The sequence below is a fragment of the Pipistrellus hanaki genome (assembly GCF_964339955.1).
Source record: "Pipistrellus hanaki genome assembly, chromosome: 3".
Lineage (NCBI taxonomy): Eukaryota > Metazoa > Chordata > Mammalia > Chiroptera > Vespertilionidae > Pipistrellus > Pipistrellus hanaki.
In genome coordinates this window covers 2,243,123-2,265,360 of record NC_140505.1, presented here as the reverse complement: position 1 = coordinate 2,265,360, position 22,238 = coordinate 2,243,123, and the positions used below count along the sequence as shown (strand labels likewise).

At 52.5% G+C, this 22,238-nt stretch overlaps 1 protein-coding gene across 1 annotated transcript; it reads right to left on the bottom strand.

Moving 5' to 3' along the window:
* Positions 1–12,347: 12,347 nt before the first annotated feature.
* SPCS3 (signal peptidase complex subunit 3) lies at positions 12,348–20,152 on the bottom strand. Its single transcript, XM_084877006.1, has 5 exons — positions 19,834–20,152; positions 17,749–17,822; positions 16,244–16,320; positions 13,289–13,404; positions 12,348–12,496 (listed from the first exon to the last, which is right to left on the bottom strand). Exons 1-5 carry the CDS (start codon positions 19,974–19,976, stop codon positions 12,364–12,366), a joined length of 543 nt encoding a protein of 180 aa, XP_084733132.1. The 5' UTR covers positions 19,977–20,152; the 3' UTR covers positions 12,348–12,363.
* Positions 20,153–22,238: the final 2,086 nt, after the last annotated feature.

The following is a 22,238-nucleotide window of genomic DNA, read 5'->3' as shown; positions in this document are numbered from 1 at the left end:
ACAGGGGCTGGGGGTTAGCACAGGGGCTGGGAGTTAGCACAGGGGCTGGGAGTTAGCACAGGGGCTGGGAGTTAGCACAGGGGCTGGGAGTAGCACAGGGGCTGAGAGTTAGCACAGGGGCTGGGAGTTAGCACAGGGGCCGGGAGTAGCACAGGGGTCCGGAGTTAGCACAGGGGCCGGAGTTAGCACAGGGGCTGGGAGTAGCACAGGGGCTGGGAGTTAGCACAGGGGCCGGGAGTAGCACAGGGGTCGGGAGTAGCACAGGGGCTGGGAGTAGCACAGGGGCTGGGAGTTAGCACAGGGGCTGGGAGTTAGCACAGGGGCTGGGGGTTAGCACAGGGGCTGGGGTTAGCACAGGGGCTGGGAGTTAGCACAGGGGCCGTGGGTTAGCACAGGGGCCGGAGTTAGCACAGGGGCCGGGGATTAGCACAGGGGCCGGAGTTAGCACAGGGGCTGGGCGGGCTGGGCCACCTCTGCCCCCGGTCCCGGCCCTGTCAGCTCGGCCTGTGCTCTGCGGACGGGTGTTGTGATTTATAACTCACAGAAAGGAGCTTTTCCTCTTTCCGAGGAGGAAGGGGCCTGTGGGACCGTGCAGGAGGAAGCGGCCGTGAACCCAATCTGCAGGGAAATCAGGTTCCCACGGCCAGAACCCAGGAGGCCGGCCTGGGCATGACGTCGCCCTGTGGGACTGGCACTTTCTCCGGGCTGCAGGCGCCTTTCCGGGCCACGGCCCCAGCGAGCGCGAGGGGTGCCCCCGTGAGAACCAGCCGTAGGCTCACACTCACACGGTGGGTGACTCATGACCATTGTTCCCGGCAATTCTCACCGTCCCTCTGGCGTCCCTTCCAGCTTCCCTTCCTCCAGAGCCCACAGCCGCGGGGAGAAAGCCCAGCTCAACCCTCCCGAGCAGGTGGACGTGCTCCGGGATGGACCCACTGCCTCTGCTCTGCCCACGGCACACGTGTGAGACACACACACTCATGCTCCAGCGCGCGTTCTCACTCACAGAACAGAAGGACAGTCCATTTCTACCTCTTCCCCCTCGTGTAGGGAAGGGGGTGGTGCTGTTTAACTTCACTTCTACTGAGTGTGTCCTTGAGTCTTTTTGCATACCTGCTATAGTGATAACATTTTCATATACATATATATATATAGTTGTTGTTGTTGTTGTTGTTGTTAATCCTCACCCGAGGATGTTTTTCCATTGCTTTGCAGAGAGCGTGGAAGAGAGAGGGAAAGACAGAGAGGAACACCAATGTGAGAGAGACACATAGATCAGTTGCCTCCTGCACGTGCCCCGGGCCAGGGCCTGGGCAGGGGAGGAGCCTGCAACCAAGGTACGTTCTCTTGACCTGATCAAACCCGGGACCCTTTGGTCCACAGGCTGATGCTTTATCCACTGAGCTACACCAGCCAGGGCATTTTCATATGTTTTAAACAGCAGTGGCATCGACACAGTGAAAACTACATGCAGAACTTAAAGAGAAGGGAAACCCCTATAACTTATTCACTGGACCGCACACATTGTAACAACTGTGGCTTTAAGAATGATCCATAGACAATGATCAGGTCCACTTCTTACATATAAACACCAGCACTGTAATGGCGGTTTTTAAGAGAAATTCAGGGGCAGAGATGGAGTGCTTTGAGTCGTAGGATGGAGAAGAGGGAAATGAGTGTCATGTTCTAGCGGCCAGATCCAAACCTCTGACTACAGGAGGACAAGGTGGCGGGATGCAGACATGCAGAGGTTACCCTGGGGAGCGAGGGTGGGGACCCCTTTAACACAAAGCCGGGGTGCAGTCCTGAAGAACAGCAGGGATCCTACTCCAGGGGACAACCTCAGAAGTCAGTGACCGGGTCTTCTCCGACCACTGAGGACCCCGGGCTCTCTCATTTATTGCCCAGGCACCCGTGTTGGAAACGGAGATGGAGATTTTTTAATTTAAATGAGAAAATAAAATGTGTCACTGCCTGAATGCAAGATGCCTCAGTCCCTGAGAGGCGACTAGAAGGACGGTTACTGTGACAGTTCAGCCAGCCTGTGGCTTGGACAGGATAACTAAGGTGGCTTCGCAGAGGGTCCCTGCGGAGGAGAAGGAACTCCGAGGGAAGAGAATGACTGACACCTGCTGGGCGACAAGAGAAGTGACAGGAAGGCTTCAGTGCCGGCCACACTGCGACCCACAGCGTGAGGCTGGCATGAACCCTCAGGCCTCAGAGACGAGACGGGGTGTGGAACTGCGTGTTGTCACCTTAGGAGCCTGGATCAGCCCAGGGCAGTGATATCGCCATGAACACCAGGACTGTCTCCTCTCACTGTTGATTCTGAAACCTGTGGTCTCGTCAGCGTGCCTCTGGCCAACTCTGCCGCCAGTCCAATGAGCTTCCAAATCCAGGACCCAGAAACCCATCAGACCCATCATTGGAAGGGCCAACACCCCACTTAGCCCACCTGCACAGACCTGGTCACCGATGGCTCACCCAGTCCTTACGCTGGGCTTTCCCCTGAGCTTCCGTTTAGAAGCTCTTCCTTCCCGAGGTCAGAGGGTAACTCTGCGAGGGCCTGCCTTCTTCCACGTGGGCTGCGTGACATGACCACGTGTCCACGAAGCAGGTGTTTTTCACTCCATTCCAGAGCTTAGAGGGGCGGGGCCACTCCAAGGCCATGTGTGTAAATGCAAGGCCAGTCCAAGGCCATGTGTGTAAATGCAGGGCCAGTCCATGGCCATGTGTGTAAATGCAGGAGCCAGTCCAAAGCCATGTGTGTAAATGCAGAGGGCACTCCAAGACCATGTGTGTAAATGCAGGGCCAGTCCAAGGCCATGTGTGTAAATGAAGGGCCAGTCCATGGCCACGTGTGTAAATGCAGGGCCAGTCCAAGGCCATGTGTGTAAATGCAGGGCAGTCCAAGGCCATGTGTGTAAAAGCAGGGCCAGTCCAAGGCCATGTGTGTAAATGCAGGCCAGTCCACGGCCATGTGTGTAAATGAAGGGCCAGTCCATGGCCATGTGTGTAAATGAAGGGCCAGTTCAAGGCCATGTGTGTAAATGAAGGGCCAGTCCACGGCCATGTGTGTAAATGTAGGGCCAGTCCAAGGCCATGTGTGTAAATGAAGGGCCAGTCCATGGCCACGTGTGTAAATGCAGGGCCAGTCCAAGGCCATGTGTGTAAATGCAGGGCAGTCCAAGGCCATGTGTGTAAAAGCAGGGCCAGTCCAAGGCCATGTGTGTAAATGCAGGCCAGTCCACGGCCATGTGTGTAAATGAAGGGCCAGTCCATGGCCATGTGTGTAAATGAAGGGCCAGTTCAAGGCCATGTGTGTAAATGAAGGGCCAGTCCACGGCCATGTGTGTAAATGTAGGGCCAGTCCAAGGTCATGTGTGTAAATAAAGGCCAGTCCATGGCCACGTGTGTAAATGCAGGGCCAGTCCATGGCCATGTGTGTAAATGAAGGGCCAGTCCAAGATCATGTGTGAAAATGCAGGGCTAGTCCAAGGCCATGTGTGTAAATGAAGGGCCATCCAAGATCATGTGTGTAAATGTAGGGCCAGTCCAAGGTCATGTGTGTAAATGCAGGGCTAGTCCAAGGCCATGTGTGTAAATGAAGGGCCATCCAAGATCATGTGTGTAAAAGCAGGGCCAGTCCAAGGCCATGTGTGTAAATGCAGGGGCTCACGACTCACTCACACCTCACTCCAGGACCACGTTCTCCGTGAGCCAGCTGACTCCAGGGACACGGTGTCTCATAATGAAAAGATAACTGTGTGTCTCCCGGGTCCTGTTCCTCTTCATGCCACTTCCAACTGTACAACGAAGGACCGTAGGCGCTGCCCGTCACCACTGATGAAGACCCATCCCTCACTCATCCCCTGGCAGTGTGGGGACCCCCTTCTCCACAGCTGCTTTGTAAAGGCTTGCAGACCGTCAGCTGAACTCCACAGTGTGGGCACCCTGCCTTTCCTCCCCTCTCGGTGCAGTCTGGAATGTGGTCTGGGCCTCAGTCTCCCTGTTTCCACAGGATGGAGACAGATAGGTCACACCCAGGAGCACTTCCGCCTGTGAATCCATGGGAAACAAGAGCCGACTGTTGGGTTCGCTGTAACCCTGCAACAGCACACAGAATGAGTGTATACTGTACCCTGCATTCAGTAATGGGAGTGTTTTTATTTTTAGAGTTTTTGTTTTTGTTTATAATGTTCCATGGCAGTTGAAGTGGAACTGTGTACTCAACGGCAGGTTAGTTTTACACAAAAGCACAGCCACTCAGGATAAAAAGTTAGGGGGCAGGAAGCTCCTACTCTTTCAATGGCCTGAAAACGAAACTATTTTGTCCAAAAAAGAAGATATCTGTGATCAAAACTTACAACACATGCAAACATGACCAAAACACTGTGTTTTATAATAAAAAGATCATTTCTATTAATTGCAATAAAAATAGCAGATAATACCAAACCAGGTCCTTAATAACTTAATAGTGTTTTCAAATTTCCAGGTTACAGATTTTGATTATTTTTCTTCCAAAAAGAACAAAAGTGGTCTGAATGTTGGTTTAAATATTAATGTAGAAGGGGAAAGGAACTCGATATAAATGTCTTCTATAATTGGTCAAACTCTTGCATTAAAATCTACAACCGGTTGCATCTTGAACTCAATGGTGCCATCTAGTGGAAATCAACCAGAAATGCTAGTTTTCTTTGGCTGTTGGCTCCAGGGACAAACCAGTGTTCAAAGGACTGGTGAGAACCCGCCTAAGTAGGTGTTTGTTTGCAATAAAAATGTTATTTGCTGGAGAAGAACTTAAATTACTTATGGAGTATGCTCATCAGCTTAACTTAATATTATCCTATATAATAAAAGCCTAATATGCTAAGTCCAGTCATCTGGTTGGCCGTTCAACCAATCAAAATGTAATATGCTAAAGATATGCTAAGCCTGCTCAACAGCTCGCTATGATTTGCACTGACCACCAGACAGGCAGACAGTCCACTGGTTGACCAGTCACTATGACATGCACTGACTACCCGGGGGAGGGGGAGAGGAGCAGACACTCCAACTGGTAGGTTAGCTTGCTGCTGGGTTCCAGCCAATTGGGACTGAGCAAGACAGGCCTGACATGCCCTGGAGCCCTCCTGTGGTTCCTCCAGTGGCTGGCCAACTTCCTATGCCCCTCTCCCTAGCCCTGATCGTGCACCAGTGGGGTCCCTCAGCCTGGCCTGAACACTCTCACAATCCAGGACTCCTTGGAGGATATTGGAGAGCTGGTTTTGGCCCAATCCCACAGGCCAGGCCAAGGGACCCCACTGGTGTATGAATTTGTGCACTGGGCCTCTAATAAAATCATAAATACCTACCTATGAGCTTATTCTTAACAACCAATCTCTCAACATACAAGATGCTGATAAATGTTACTGTAAGAGGTTAAATGTTATATATGTGTGTGTATATATGTCAACATATACATATGTGTAAATCACCCCTTCACTCATTTATCAGCAATCATTCTTAATTTATAGTCTTTTGGTCTTGCTGGCTCCATTGCTGCTCCTTCTTTGGTCTGTCCTTCACCGGGCAGCCATAACGGTCTTTCAAACTCTAGGTCAGACCATTCATGTCACACCTCCCACTCAGAATAAAACTCCCCTCACAGTGGTGTACGAAGCTGGGCCCCACCTGGTCCAGGCGACCTCTCTCACCTTGCCTTCTATTTCCTCATCACTCACGGCTCCTCCAACAGTCACCTCTCTCCTGGGCATCCTCTATTATCTATGCTTGGATCATCTTCCCTACCTGGCTGACCTCCGCATCCTGCAAGACGCAGCTCCCACATTAGCCATCAGAGGGGCCGCAGCCCTGTGAGAGAGGGAGAAGGGATGCCAGCAGCACGTGCTGAAGTCAACCGCCCAGCCACACTTCCCACGGGACAAACAATGTGTTCTCTTAACCTTTACTGTTGGAAGTATTAAGAATGTCCCCCTTCCTCCCCATTGACCTCTTATATCCTGCAGCCACCCCCAGGCCTCCACCACCCTACTGTCAAGTCCATGGGCTATGCTTATATGCACACACGTTCTTTGGTTGACCTCTTCCCACCCACCACCTCACTTTCCCTCTGTCCCATGCTTCTTTGTCTCTGGATCTACCTGTTCATCAGTTTACTTTGTTCATTAGGTTCCACTTCTGAGCGAGATCATGTGATACTTGTCTTTCTCTGACTGGCTTATTTCTTAATTTTTTGACAAAAGCTGTGCACACCACCATCATCGGTCCTTCATCCAAGGGCTGCCTAGCGAAAGGGCTGCGGAAGATGGGAAAAGCAAGAAGCAATGGTGAGGGAAGAAAATGGTGAATACACAAGTAAACCAGTGAAGATGTTTGTGGTGACCATGGCAATGAGGGGGAGGCCACATTTGCTATTAAATTTGTGAAAAACGGAAGCATAGGATTCCCGCAGCCTGGAGACCACGGGCAGGCGACTGTGGTTAATGTGTCGGAAGGGCCACCCATGACCTTGAAGGCCCAGGGGCCAGGAGCCCAGCCAGATGGAGACAGAAGGCCGGGGTCTCAGAAGCTCACATTCTCCACACTTCTCATTCTTAAGAGTTAATTTAAGAATCATTGACTTAAAATTCTGTTATGAAAGCACGGTAATATTTCAAAGTTTACATACTTTTTCAAAAATCACTATATTAAAAATAACAAAAATAAATTCAAAACAAAACCAGAGAAAAGCACGCATAGAAGTAAAAAGACTGTAGATAAAATACAAAGAGGAGAGAACAAGTTCAGACAAGTTGATATTCATGACCATGCATGAAAACAGAGATGATTGGACTGATTTTTTTAATCCCGTTCTCTTTATGTAAAAGAGATGTCCCTAAGACCTAGGGCACAGAAAGGATGGGATTTAAATGATGGAGAACTCTATACTCTAGACCAGCGGTGGCCAATCTTGCCGACCTCACGGAGCACAGTGGTCCAAGGCCCATCGGTTGGCGACCACTGCTCCATACACACCATCTACTCCATCAGTTTGTAATTCAAATGGCCCAGGAAATGCCATGATTTCATACTGCTAGTGGGCTTGTTTTCAATCTGATTTTCAGTGGCTTTCTAAAAGTTACTTGTACCGGTGAGAAGGGATTTGTGAGCAACGTGCACACAGAGGGAATAAGCCTGACTTTTTAATTCCATTCTTAAAAGTCTTATAATTCTTCCATGACACCGGTTTTCGAGACTCATCTCAGATATGAAATCAGCTATTGCAACCCTAGCAGCTGTGAGCAGCTTTTCTGAAGCACAACTGAGTGAACTGGGGTCATTTCCTTCATGCTTCTCAGTGTTGTCATGTTGTCATTTATACAATTACTGGCTGCAATACTATACATAACAGCAATTTTCAACCTTTCTCGTCTCGTGGCACACAGAAACTAATTACTAAAATCCTACAGTGCACTAAAAATTAAATTGTATTTTTTGCCAATCTGTCAAAATAGGTATAATTGTTGTGCTGGCTGTTGTCATTTTTTATTGGACAATCTAAGACACATGTGTCAAACACAAGGCCCGCGGGCCAAATCCAGCCCGCCAGGCCTTGCAATGTGGCCCGCACCGCGCTGTCATCACTGCACTCCGCTGTCAGTTTATGACATTGTCAGTTTATGACTGTTCAGTAAACCATTCGGCCCGCGATTTAGGCTGGATTTTAGATTTTGGACCCTTCTCTGATTGAGTTCGACACCCCTAATCTAAGGGAAGAGGGGTCAGTGTCCCTAATAGTTAGGAACGCATGTTTTTTTAAAAATGCGTGCCAGATAGGGGTTGAAATAGCTGCAAGTAGCATGAAATCCGATCACTTGTCTTCCCTAGTCATACCACCGGAGGGCGCCAAAACACCGGTAATCAACAGAACAAACGCATTTCAGACTAAGGCAATGATTGTATCATTTTTTCACAAGAACACACCTGGGAAAATATCCACGTCACCAAGGAAAATGTTAATGCCAGGGGTCAAGCTGCAGTGCCTGGGGTCAAGACAGCTCTTCATGAAATGGACTGTCACTACAACGTTTTATTGCAAAATAATAATAGTTTTTAAAATCAGGAAACCAGCAAAAACGTATTGATGAAATGACTTCCCTCTCTAGTGTCTGTCTATAGAATATTTCACTTTCTAGAGAGTTCTTCTCCTGAACCGTCTCACTGAGTAGCTGACACAGCGATGCCCCTGACGGGTTCACCTCTTTCTGTGCATCTTCGTGAGCTGGCCGGGCCTGGATCTTCTGTCAGCAAGTCCTTTATTGGTGATTTCCAGCCTGTGAGGCTGGACCGGATAGTTCACCGGATAGTATATTGGGAGCCATCAAATGCGTATAAGTGACTGAGGGTGGATGGATGACACGTATGTCCTTGTCATGAGGACACGCTGACCTTGGAGTCCTCAGACCTGTGGCTTCAGGCCAGATGCCCTGAGTCTGACCTTAAAGTTCCACTTCCCGGCCCTCCCCCTGCGTCCACATCACACCGGCCCTGTTCCCTGGGTGCCTGGGAACCCCGCCTCTGGGTCTGGCTCTCCTGCCCATGCCAGGATTTCTCTCCCACCCCCATCCTCTCAGCGCTCTCCTCTCCTGGACCCCCATCCCCAGACGCTGCCTCCAGTGAACCTGAGGAATCCTTCTAAGACTAGAAAGCTGCCTGCCCGGTGACGGTGCCGAGAAGTGCTTTCCACCCACGCTGAAGCCCTCACGAGCCCACCCAGGAAAACAGGCCTGCCCCACACCGCAGACAGGGCCCAGAAAGATACACAGGAGGTTCCCGAGTCAGCGGCGGCCCTCCTGGCTGCACAGGTGACCGTCTAGCTGACAGAGGTCTTCAAACTACGGCCTGCGGGCCACATGCGGCCCGCAAAGGAGTCTGATCCGGCCCGCCAGGTTTTTTGGGCAGTGAGCGCAGCCGAGGTGTTACAGTAGGAATTTTTAGTAGTTCATATAGTCCGGCCCTCCAGCTCTCTGAGGGACCGTGATCTGGCCCCCACTTTAAAAAGTTTGAGGACCCCTGGATTCGCTCCTCACCAGTCACTTGGCTCCCAGCAGGGACTGCCCAGCTGGAGGTCTCCTCCCCAGGGGTCTCGGCTCCTCTGCAAGGCCCGGCACCGCCTAGCCCCCATCCCCCTGGGACCCTGACAGTCATAGGTGACACCTCTGGGCCAAGCTGCTTCAGCAGGTGCGACTTCTCTGCTCCCCGGCCCTGGCCAGCCGGCCGAAGGGAAGGACGGTGAGGCGGGGGCAGCCCTGACTGTCATGGGACAGCGGCCTGCCCACCCTGGCCCCCTGGAATGAGCATGGACTGGCACTTTCCGGAGTGTGAATGCCGGTGTGGCCGCTTACGGCAGCGCGTGTTCATGTAACTCAGATATTTCATGGGCTGCCACATGGTGGGCCAAGAGCCAGCCAGCCATCGGTCTCTCCTAACAGAAGGCATTTGCAAACTTTCAGTCCCAAGTGAGCCCGGCTCCGAGCTCGCGCCCCTGCTCTCCACAGGCAGAGAAGGAGGACAGTTCAGTCCTGAGGGAGTGCTCCCATCGTTAGTCTGGTTCGCTGGCAGGTGTCCTCCCTTTTCTGAGAAACTCCTCTCCGAGAGGGACAGTGACTCCCGCGTGTCCTGTGTCCTGTGTCCTGTGCTGGCCCAGGAGCCAGTGTGACCGCCCAGCTGACCCACTGCTGTGCCCCAGGCTGGTGGCCTCAGCTCCCGGCCTCCCTGGAGCCAGGCTCAGGGGCTGGCACCACCCGAGGCCCTCGGCAGGTGGTCTGTGCGGGCCTCCTGCCATCTGAGAGGACAGCTCCTTCCAGAGCCACCTTCCCGCCTCCCCTCCCCGCTCTCTCCCCGGCTCTCAGGCCAAGGGCAGCAGAGCCAGAGCAGGAGCACCTGCCAGGCCTGGTCCAAGAAGGGCTGGGGGGGCGGGCCAAGCTAGCGGGCGCCGGGGTGACAAGGCGCCTTCACAGAGCAGGTGACTGTCCCAGGGTCTGGTCCACGTTCACTGGCGCCCGTGAGGTGTGCCCGGCGCTGTGCCCTCCGGGGCGGGGTCCTGTGCCACGTGGAGCAGGTCCTCCTGAGCGGCCCGCAGGAGGCCAACAAGAGCCAGGCGTGGTCAGCAGGTGGGCACCACCATGCACGGCCGCCCGCCGCCGGAGCGAGCTCGCCCGGGGAAGGCAGGGGGCCCGGCCGCCGATGCCGAGTCTCCCCACGTCTGTGCACGGACCGCCCGCAGCGCAGCCTCTGGGTGGGAACTGGGAAGGCAGGCCCACGGGACTTACACACGTGTCTGTCGTCTGCCTGGCTCCGCAGGACCGGCGTGATTTAATCTCTGAACAGACCCTGTGAGCGGGGCAAGAACCACGGGCGAGGGGCACCAGTCCACCGCCACTGCGGGGAGGACCGGCCGCTGCCAAGGTTAACGGAGGAGCCGGACCTGGTCCTGCGCTCACACCCCCCGCCCCCCCCGGACCGTGCCAGGTCACCGCTCACTGCGCCGTACATGTCAGCAAACGGGCTTTCACTGGATGCTGCGATGGATGGAGGTTAGCCATAACCATGCCCAATGCTGTGTGGAGAGGGCCCTCCCCATTCTTTTAATTCCTATCAGCTGAGCCCAAGCAGAGCCGTCTCTGGTTACAGCCCCCCAAGAAGGCAGGGGGTCCATCAGTCCTGGTTTACCTTCGTCCAGGTTTTGGGAAAGGCTTTGAGATGTAAGTCCAGTCTAGCACAGGGAAAGAGGGAATGAATAGGACCTGGGCCCAACCAAGCTCCTTTGATCCTAAGCTTTCCCAGTGAAACCGCTTTGTATTTTGGAGGATAAATGTGCTGGGTTACCTGTGTGGCTGTCCCTCCATCACAGTGACAGCCTCCACCCGGCTCCCAGCTTTTGGATCTATTTTTGCCTCTTGTCTCTTTATTTCTTAACCCCCAGCTCCTCTTAATCCACTCAGGAACCGGTCCTCCTCCCTTTCAGTGCGGGACGCGGAGAAAGCAACACAGCTGTTAGCCATAACCGTGCCCCATGCTGTGTTAGCCATAACCGTGCGTCATGCTTGGAGGACACCAGCCCTCCGGACACTGGTGCGAGTTGCTGGGAGGTGGCTGCATGGGGGTGTGGTTAAGGGTCACTGGCTGGCAGCACTCCGTCTGAGGACGGTACTCCTGCTCCAGGGAAAACCGTGGTAAATATGACCAGTCAACCGTGTAGTGCCATGAGTTTAATCTCCATATCATTTCCATACATTTGGATTCTTCGTTTTAACAAAGGTAAAATGACTTCCACAGGGGATGGAAAAGCCCTTCTCGGAGTAGTACAGGGGTGTCTGGGCAACAGAACATGAAAGGGGGTTACATGGGGACTGTGATTAGTCTTAGGAGGACAGAGAAGCTGAAGCAGGTCGGAGTTCAAGGTTTAACCCCCGTCCTGAGAGCTATGTGACAGCTAACTGCAGTCCGCCTCTGGGCTGTTCCTCCACCTGCAGAGCTAGCACTGCACTGCGACCTCATGCGCTTACTGAAGACAACTTAGGGGGAGGTATGCGAGTGCTGGCACACGGGTGCCACCCCCATGGTTACCAAACGGGGACCTACAGACGTTTTAAATAACTAGCCCTCTGCACCAGGCACGCTCACTGGGGAAACTTCCCCCAGAGGGACCAGCAGACAGTCCGCCTTCAGCGGCGATGCTGAATGCACACAGAACAGGTGGGACGTTCCAGAGGAAGCACTGAGACACACACAGGGCTGACAAGACTTCAGAGCGAGTGAGGAGGATTTCCCACATGAGGAGGGATTCGTCTTTAAGTGGAGAAAGGTGCGTTAAGGAAAGCACATGGGCCTTCCTCAGACACAGGGAACAAAATTCATCCTCGGTCTATCTGCATGTAAACCAGCTTCTCAGACGCCCGTCTCTCTCAGGGTGTCAGTGCTCCCAGCCTGGCACCCTGAGACAGGAGCGTCTCCCCCGTGGCCAGGGGAGCCACACCGCTGGGGGCCTGGGGCAGAGCTCCACCACCTGGGCGGGGCCGCGGCCCTCCCTGCGCCTCAGCGTCCACCCACTGATAATGGGAACCCGCCAGACAAACTCCCACACCCTACTGTGCGCTGCCTTACTCTTCCACTACCCACTCTGGTGGCCTTTGTCTTGATTGTAAAATTAAGTTTAAGTAGCACTCTAACCTTTTCCTCCAAATAAAACCTGTGATGTTCTTAAACAAAACAAAACAAAAAAAAAAATTAAGTTAACCAAAAACAAATGAGGATGCAAGGGAGGACATAAATGAGAGGATCCAGTGAGTATAAAAATATGCTGCTCGGATTCAGAATAATTTAATAACTCTTCATGATTTCATATGTATCTGGAAACGGAACAGACACGTGTCCTGAGCCCGTGACAAGAGGTAGGATTCCGGCGTTGGGTACGACGTTCCAGGACAGGGTCAGCGTGACGTTCCTGTTGCCCCTGAAAGACAGCATCAGGGTCAGCAGACACTGCAGCCGGGGAGAGCACGTCCTACAGCGCCGAGGCGCCCAGTCCGCCCATCACCGCCCCCGAGCGGGCCTCACCCAGACCGTCTCCAGGTCTGTAACCCAGGACACGGGCACCAGCGGCCTGGGCACCGCAATGCCTGGCTCCCTGCGTTCCAGAGCCAGACCCAAGGCCGAGTGCGGACGACAGAGAACAGGAGCCCAGATTGGGGGGATCAGAGGACAATGTGGGAGCCCCAGCTCCATGGCTCTCTAGCCGGCAAAGGGAAGCACCCCTGCTGGAGTGGAGTCCAACACGACCCAGATCACTATTTTGCTCCTCACTGCGCAAGAAGGAAGCTGAGGTTCACAGAAGCAAACAGACCAACACCAGAAACCTCAGTGCCAGCTGGGCCACCAGCTACTTCCTCCTCAAATCCCCTGGCAAGTTCCCCTGCTGTCCTCAGAGCCCGTGCCGGGCAGTCCCACACCCACAGGCCGGGCCCTGCGTGCCCGGAGCAAAGACCAGGCCCTGGGCACCAGAGCAGAGGCCTCGGCTGGGGCTGTCACACACCGAGCCCAGATTTTAGCTCAGTTTTGCGGTGTTTCCATGTCATCTTCCAGGTCAGATCCATATAAATACTTCACTTCTCTCCCCACCTTCCTCTTTTTTACCCTCTAATATTTTCTTTAAAAAATACAAATACATCGTTTTCTCCCCTTCAGATTTCATTAAATGTAAAAAAAAAAAAAAAAAAAAAAAAAAAAAAGACAAAGAATTGCTCACTTAAGACCATTTCCATCGTCAAAGAAAAAATACTTTGTTTTCATATCTTTCAACAGCAGCTTCGGATTATCACCTCTCAGAACAATCTTGTCCCAAAGGACAACCTGGTTCAGAGCCTACAAGAAAAGGGAAATAATTAAATTAACTCGGCAGAAATGGCATCTCTGTCAATTCAAATCAGAAGCGTTGGTAAGCAACTAGTTCATTACCAATGAGCCCAACTCTGAGGGGATGCTGCGACCATCCGCCCTCACCCCAGCGCGAACCCTGCACGGGTCCCTGCTGCCCCCGCCATCTATGTGCTGCCAAGCGTTTTCAATCGCCAAGCATCACTAAATACAGCCTTCACTATTTTTTCTTTAAAGTTACACACAGGCACATCATTGCTTTATTTCGGCAAAATTCTAGACAGCCTTTCAAGCCGCTGTTCTGACATAGCGTAAACCTACTGTCAGGCAAATCAGGAGCATGAAATGGAATAAAAGCACATGTGTGATCACAACCAAGTCCCAAGACTGCGTCCTCACTCAGCTACCACTCACAGCTTGTGAGGCCGACTGCTGAGCACGTGACGTCCAACTCACAGAATGTGGACTGTTATTCCCAAAAGAGGGTTCCAATCGCCACCCTAACTCTCCTTCTGAGACTAAACAGGACCGTCCCAACGAAGGGACAGAGCCCAGCACATGCGGGAGAGAAGTGACTGTCTGTGAGAATTCACTCCTTCACTGAAGCCACAGCCTGCCCGTTCCACGCTGTGCTAACTCACTGGCCATGCTGGGGACTAGGCTCTGAATGCAACGTAGGTGCCTGTCACCAAGGAAAGGCCTGTGTTTGGACCATGTGCTGAGCCTTGAATAGCATGTGTTTCCAGTTGCTATTCTCATCCTCAAAGGCCTTTCCTGTTTTAACATGTAGCTGACTCTCAAGGGCAGGGAGCACCTTCCTCCCAGGCCTAATAAAACATCTGGTATAAAAGATATGCCCCAATTAATGTGCGGTACCATTAACTGACTGCAGTGCTAAAAATAACACTGAACTACAAAACTAACCAACAGAAAGAGCTGGTGAATTTGTCATCTCTTAAAAATGAACACACCTCAAATGAAATAGAGAAGTAGACTCCTTTCTAACTACAAACCACCTCAGTATGCAGACAGCAAACATAAGGTACTTAGGTAACAGCCACACAGTTACTGTAGTTCATTTTAATTCTACAGATTTCACATTTGTGCTTTACTTCACTTATCAGAATCATTTACTTTATACTTTGGAACCTAAGACCTCTGTTTTAGTAACATTCTGTATTTATACCTCATTTATTTATACCTTACTCTAGCTACAACAAAAGCTTGAAATCAGACTGAATTAAAAAACTTCTATCATAAATTAACTGTTTTAATATATTTTAATGTAATAGTTTAATAACTTCTGACAAAATCTGATAAACTCTAATATATGATTAAAAAAAAGACTACCTTAAGTACTCAAACTGGATCCCATACAACTCCAAAACAAATAAAAATTCTAAAGACAGTTATTTATTAACTGCATAGGTATGGCTTCATACACTATCAAAACAGCTCAAACTATATATATATTATATATATATATAATTATATATATAGTTGGGTTATAAAATAACCTCAGAAATGCTTCAAATATAATTACCTTTAGTTTTTTATTAGAGGTCTGGGTAACCAGAGTTATAAGCACAGATCACAAATTTCATTGATTCAAATATCTTGGTATGTATCTTCCTAATTATAGCTGTCTGGAGAGAATATTTCAGCTCGAAGAATCCTACAGCTGGCCCTGGCCTGGGTGGCTCAGTGGATTGGGAAATATCCTGTGCACCAAAAGGTCACCCACCATTCCCTTCCCAGTAGGGGGCATGCCGGAGGCAGCCAATCAGTGGTTCTAACTCACATCAATGTTTCTCTCCCCCGCCCCCCATTCCTCTCTAAAATCAATAAAAACGTATTTTTAAAAAATCTTACAGCTGGGTGCAATGCCCTCTCCATCTCCTCATGTGCTCCCAGTGCAGCAGCACCCTTCCTGAATGTGTCCCTGAGCGGCCTCCATGGGTTCCCCATCACACATACAGTATTTTGAACAGAAGCCCCTCAGTATGCGCCTTTCTGTACAAACCCGGTCCTCAGACACCTGCTGTTCCCTCAATCACAGCACCATCGGCAGAGTGCCTCCCCACAGGCTCCTGACCAGCTGTCCTCCGCCAGCTTCTCACAGACCCAGGTTCTTGGTTTCTCATCCGTTAGTGAAGTGGCTGAGCCGCTCAGAGGACCCGGCACGGGAGCTGTCAGGCTCCTGTGCCATGTGGGTGGGCCACGGGCACTCTCTTCATCTCTGAGAGCTTTGCAGGGATCTTTGTAAGCCGTCCTTCCATCATGTGAGGATTCGTTTCTTTAAAACTGGACAACACAACCCACTCCATCTGCACAATGCCACGTGTCAGGAATGAGTGAATGAATACACAGAGAGCCAGCCGCTCAGCCTCCTGCCTCCGGAATTCCTCGCTGCCTCCAGAGTCTGAGTTCACACATGTCTTAGGAAGCACGTAGCCAACTCCGATTGGGGACTGAGTGTTACTGTCTGTCCACGTACAGTATGATTCAAGTGTAACTGCTTTCCCTTTTCAGTTTACATTGAGGAACAGACAGACAGATGTGCCGTTTTCGGAATGGCGTGTAAGCCAACCGAGTGTCAATGAGAAGGTGACCAGACAGACTCTGCAGCGCTGGGTCCCCAGGACCAGCAGCTCGCTCTTGGCCCAGGGAGACCCTCCATGCGCCCGAGCCCACAGGCCTCAGCCCGGTTGCCACGGGCTGGTGACTCCTCCTGAACTACTCAGGTCAGGTGTTCTGAATATTCAAAATGTATATTTTTCATAAAAAATAAGATGTTACATATCTACTAAAATACTTATATACTTACATTATTTTTTGTTGAATATTCTGCTGATAAATAAAGAAACAACTGCTTAACATTCCAATCAAATATATTCTCTAGATGTAAACAAATTAAGGAATATATAAACCATAGAGCAGCATACAGCTTTAAAACAATCTTAGTAATGCTAAGTATTCACAGCAATACGAACACCAAAATAGAGAAAAAGTGGCCAGAAACATATCGAGCCACTAATTCAATGAAAACACGTGAGAGAAGTGTATTTCATTTCTCAAGCACAATTCCACTGCAATTCCAAAGTATAAACAATCATCCCAACTTAACTGTAATGATATGCAAACATCAACGACCCACAGGCAATTAAATCACGTACAATAAATGGTACTTATATACCTGTATTCTAGGTGTACCAGACTTTTTTCACTAGATGGAGTTACACATATATTGATATATATGCGATTTGATATGTCTGCTATTTTTTTGTATTAACAAGCTTCAAAATTTCATATCAAATTTTCTAAAGGTGTTAACATATTTTTACGCTTAAAAGTGTCAAATTTTGTGCCCAAAAAGAGCCTTTGCATAAAGTTTTAATTCATTATTTTGAAGAAAAGAGCTGCTGAATACTTCGGGGAAGCTTATGGTGAACATGCTCCATCTCCAATATACTGTGAACACTGGTTTAAACACTGATAGTGATGATTTTGATGTGAAAGACAAAGAACATCCAGTTCAACCGAAAAAGTTTGAAGACCAACAGTTACAAGCATTATTGGATGAAAATGCATGTCAAGCTCAAAAACAACTTGCAGAAAGCTTAAACATTGCTCAGCAAACAATTTCAGATTGTTTACAAGCAATGGGAAAGATTTTAAAGGAAGGAAAATGGGTGCCACATCAACTGAATGAAAGACAAACGGAAAACCGAAAAGTCATCAGTAAAATGTTGATTCAGCGGCACGAAAGTCTTTTTTTTTTTTTTTTTGCATCAAATTGTGACTGGCAATGAAAAGTGGATTTCATTTGAGAATCCCAAATGCACAGAATCATGGGTTGATCCAGGTTAACCAACTGCCAGGCCAAATCCCTTCATAAAAAAGACAATGCTCTGCGTTTGGTGGGATCAGGAGGTGTGGTGTATTATGAGCTTCTAAAGCTAGGTGAACCCGTTCATATTGATGGCTACTGACAACAAATAACCAATTTAAACCACACTCTGATTGTGAAACGACCAGAATGGGCCAGAAGACACGACAAAGTAATGTTGCTCCATGATGATGCACCATCACACACTTCAAAAGCAGTTACAGACCCGTTAAAAGACCTTGCCTGGGCAGTAAGAACCACCCGCTGTGTTCACCAGACCCTGCTCCTTCAGATGACCGCCTGTTCTGATCGATGGCACATGCCCTTTCGAGGAGCACTTCAAAATGTACCGAGAAGGGGAAAACTGGGTCCCAGATCACTAAACAGCATGCGTGCCATCAGCGCGCCACAGGAAAGGCAGTGAGCCCTTGCTCAAAGGATATCTGCCGTGATGTCAAAGTTAATGAACCCCAGGTCACTCTTTTCTCTAGGTCCCGTGAAGTCTTCCACATTTTTCCTAGAAGTAAAGAGAAAAGCTTTACCATCCTTTGGACATGCCAACATACAAAACACACATCATTCCCAGGGATACAGTTGTGTGCACAGGGGAAACAGCAATTCCACAAAGAAACAAGTGAGTTCCAGGATCAACTTCCTAATCTATACTAATAATCTATACTAATAAAAGGGTAGTATGCAAATTGGTCATGACACCCTCACAGTAACGACTGAACAACAGGCTGGGTGGGGCAGCCAGGCCGGCAGGTTGGGCAGTCAGGGGCAATCAGGCAGGTGAGGTTAGGAGCCAGCAGTCCCGGATTGTGAGAGGGATGTCCGACTGCGGGTTTAGATCAGTCGGACATCTCCTGGATGACCCGGATTGGAGAGGGTACAGGCTGGGCTGAGGGGAACCCTCCTCCCAGGTGCGTGAATTTTATGCACGGGGCCTCTAGTTCGATATAAAAGCCTGTTTCCGTGTACCTCCAGAGAACCCCTAACCAACCCAGGGGCGATGCAGACTGGGCGAGAAAAGTGTGGACACATGAGGAGCGCCATTGGTGGACGGTGGGCGAAGGGGCTCCGCCTCAGGGGGGGGTCTGACTGAGGGTCTGTGTCACATCCACGCGTTTTCTCACGATCACCTCAGTGTGCAGGAGTGGGTGGCACTCCCACTCAGACAAAAGGGAGCTGAGGCCCAGAATTATAAGGCACTGGCTCCGAATCAAGGAAACCTCAAGGCTGCGGGGTGTTTACTGTGCAGAGCTCCACACCGCCTCCCACCCAAGCTGGCGAGGGCAGAGGTCAATCCACCCAGGACCTGAGTTTGGAACCTAAAGCACAGTATCTAACAAACACCCCTGAGCAGAGAAATAAAAAACAAAAACAAAACGTAAACGTGGGGAGGAGAGGGGGGCGGTGGTTATTCCATGACCAGCTTGCTGGAGCTTCTGACCAATAAGAAAACTGCGGCACACTCGTGGGGAGATGGGTGGGGAGATGGAGGAGGAGAAGCGGAGGAGACTAAGCCCTACAAGCCGGGAAGTGCGGGACACGGGGCCCGGCCAGGCCGATGCCCGCGGCGCTCCCGGAGCCGGTGTCCGGCCTCCCCGGGGCTTGTTCCCGGGCTGGTTCTCACTGAACAGGAACCGACGGCCCATTCCCTCCGGCACCGAACAGAACCGAACCGGCCCCGCCAACCAAGGCAGCCGGGAGCCGACAGCCCCGACGGGGGAAGCGGGGGACCCGCCGGGGAACCACCCGGGACCCACGAGCCGGGAACCGGGGACCAGGGAACAGGGGCCCGGAGGGCGGGCCGGGGACCGGGGAACCCAGCGAGGATCGGGGACCGGGAACCAGGGACCAGGGAACAGGGGCCGGGGGCGCGGGGACCCGGAACCAGGGGACCAGGGGACCCAGCGGAGACCGGAGGCCGGAGGGCGGGCCGGGGGCGCGGGGGACCCAGCGGGGACCAGGGGCCAGGGAACCAGAGGGGACCGGGGGCCCAGCCGGAAGCCGGGAGCCGGGAGCCAGGGGCCGGGGGCCGGGGGCCGGGGGCCGGGGGCCGGGGGCCGCGGGGAGCGGCCGGAGGGCGGGCCGCGCCGGGCTGGTGTGGAGCTCCCCCATTGGCCGGCGGGGGAGGCGGCGCAGGAAGGAGGGAAGCCCGGGCTGCGGCAGCGCCAGCCGATTTCAGAGCGGGAGCCGGGGGGACGGGAGCCGAGGAGGGGAGCCGGGAGCCGGGGAGGGGAGCCGGGGAGGGAGAGGGGGAGCCGGGAGCCGCAGAGGGGAGCCGGGAGCCGGGGAGCCGGGGAGGGGAGCCGGGAGCCGGGGAGGGGAGCCCGGGAGCCGGGGAGCCGCAGAGGGGAGCCGGGAGCCGCGGAGGGGAGCCGGGAGCCGGGGAGCCGGGGAGAGGAGCCGGGGAGGGAGAGGGGGAGCCGGGAGCCGCGGAGGGGGAGCGGGGAGCCGCGGAGGGGGAGCGGGGAGCCGCGGCGGAGCAGGGGCGGAGGGGCCGCGGGCCGGGCCGCACTCACAGCATGATCCGCGAGACGTGCAGCCGCACCGGCACGCTGCGGTCCTTGAAGGCGGTGGTGATGAAGCAGCCGAAGGTGAGCGCCGCCATCACGCTCAGCGAGAAGGCGAACAGCGAGTTCGCCCGCGACAGCACCGTGTTCATCGCGGCCGAGCGCCCGGAGCCCTGTTCCCGGACCCCGTTCCGGTGGCGGAGCGGCTGCCAGCGATCCGCGCCGCCTGCGCCGCGCGCCCCGCGGCCCCGCCTCCCTTCCGGTCCTCCGGCGGGAGCGCGTGCGCGGGCCCGCCCCTACTTCCGGTCTACCGCCTCCGCCAATCAGCGACGCGCAGGGGAGGGCTCCTCCGCCAATCAGCGGCGCGCAGGGGAGGGCGGGGCTTCGCTGCGTACGCAGACCAGCCTCCTCCGCCCGGGCGGGCCCACCTGGTCCCCGGCGGGTGCTGGCTCCCCCGGGGCCGCCGCCGGGGGGTCGGGGCGGGCGGGGCGGCCGCCTGGGCGCCGCTGCTGGGCGCTGAGATGCAGCCGGAGAGTTTGGGGTGTCCCCTGGCGAGTCGCGGCTGGAAGCAGCGCTTGACCGCCCGCGGGGTCCTCCTGCCTGTGTCACTTGGGCCCAAAAACTGATGCCTCTTAGGAGAGCGGGGCCCGAAAATGCCTCATCCTCCACCCCCACCCCCAGGCGCCCCGTGCACCTTCCACTTTCGACCGCGTCCACTTCCTGTGGCAGCTGGAGCGGTTTTAGGCGTTAACGGTTGGCGCTGCAGATTCTGGGAGGTGCATGTCCCACGGGGTTTCCTGTAACTGACTTCACGGGGCTCTGAAAACCCAAGGCGATCAGTGACCCCGAGACTGCTGTGCAGTTTGTGTAAGAATTTAAACTCAGCAAGGCATCGGTATTTTTTTTTTAATATTTTTTGTGGCTTTTTAGAGAAAGGGATAGAGAGAAAAGTCCATAAGAGAGGAGCATCATCATTTGGCTGCTGCCTGCACACTCCCTCCTGGGGATGGAGCCTGCAACCCGCATGTGCTGTGACCTGGAATTGAACCTGTGACCTCTTGGTTCCTGGGTGGAGACCCAACTGCTGAGCCACACGTGCCGGCTGAGGCATCGGTGCTTCGTGGCCCTGGGGGGCTGCAGGCTCTGACTGTGCCAGTCTTTAGCCTCGGAGGTCTGCAGACTCCTTTCAGAGCTGTGGGTTTGGGTCATTGTAAAAGAACCCGGAGGCTCCAGGAATCTGCACGGATTATTTTAAATCTAATAAACCAAAAGAGGTTGGCTAAGCACACCTGGCCTAGAACAAACTGGGAAATGGTCTGCCCTGGTGCTGGTTTTTGCCGTCAGTTAATGAGCCCTTATTTCTTTGCATTATTCATTATGCAATTTCATACAGCCTTGCTGTTGGGATTATCACTGAGTGCCTACTGTGTGCCAGCTCCAGCTTTGAGAGAGCACAGCTCCAATAAGGGAACACCCCTGTCAAGTCGGAATAGAGCCCGCCATGAAAAATGGAGAGACCCTAGGTTGAGTTTAAAGTTTTTTTTTGTCTTCCGGACAGCCACAGCTTATTCAATAAAACAACTGTTTATTGAATGCCTACCGTGTTGCTAACTGTACAGAGATGTATAACAATCACTTTCTATCCTCATGGAGCTTATAATCTACTAGAGTTGATAAAAACACACAAACCTGAAACAAAGCATAAATACCAAGGAGGTTACAGAATGTTGTGGACTTCAGAGGAAGAATTTACGTCTGTGGCAATGTGGGACCAAGCAAGGTCTGTGAAATATTCAGCACAGAGCCTGAACTATGTGGATTAGGTATTCTTACGGGGTGAGTTAAAGATGTTGATGTCCAAGGATAGTATTCCAAAAGAGACAGTATGGGTATGTGAGATACGCAGTAGTGTGATACAGCTAAATTATCTACGTCCTATCTAATAAAAAAGTAATATGCAAATTGGCCATCACTCCAGCACACAAGATGGCTGCCCCCATGTGGACAAAAGATGGCCACCACAAGATGGCCAACAGGGGAGGGCACTTGTGGGCAATCAGGCCAGCGGGGGAGGGCAATTGGGAGGGACCAGGCCTGCAAGGGAGGGCAGTTATGGGTGACCAGGCTGGCAGAGGAGGGAAGTTGGGGGCAAACAAGCTGGCAGGAGAGCAGTTAGACATCAATCAGGCTGGCATGGGAGTGGTTAGGGGGAGATCAGGCTGGCAGGCAGAAGCAGTTAGGGGCAATCAGGAAGGCAGACAGGCAAGCAGTTGGGAGCCAGCATTCCTGGATTGTAAAAGGGATGTCTGACTGTCCGTAGGATGTCCAACTGCTGGTAGGATCTGGCTTAAATGGGCAGTCAGACATCCCTGAGGGGTCTCAGATTGGAGAGGGTGCAGGCTGGGCTGAGGGAC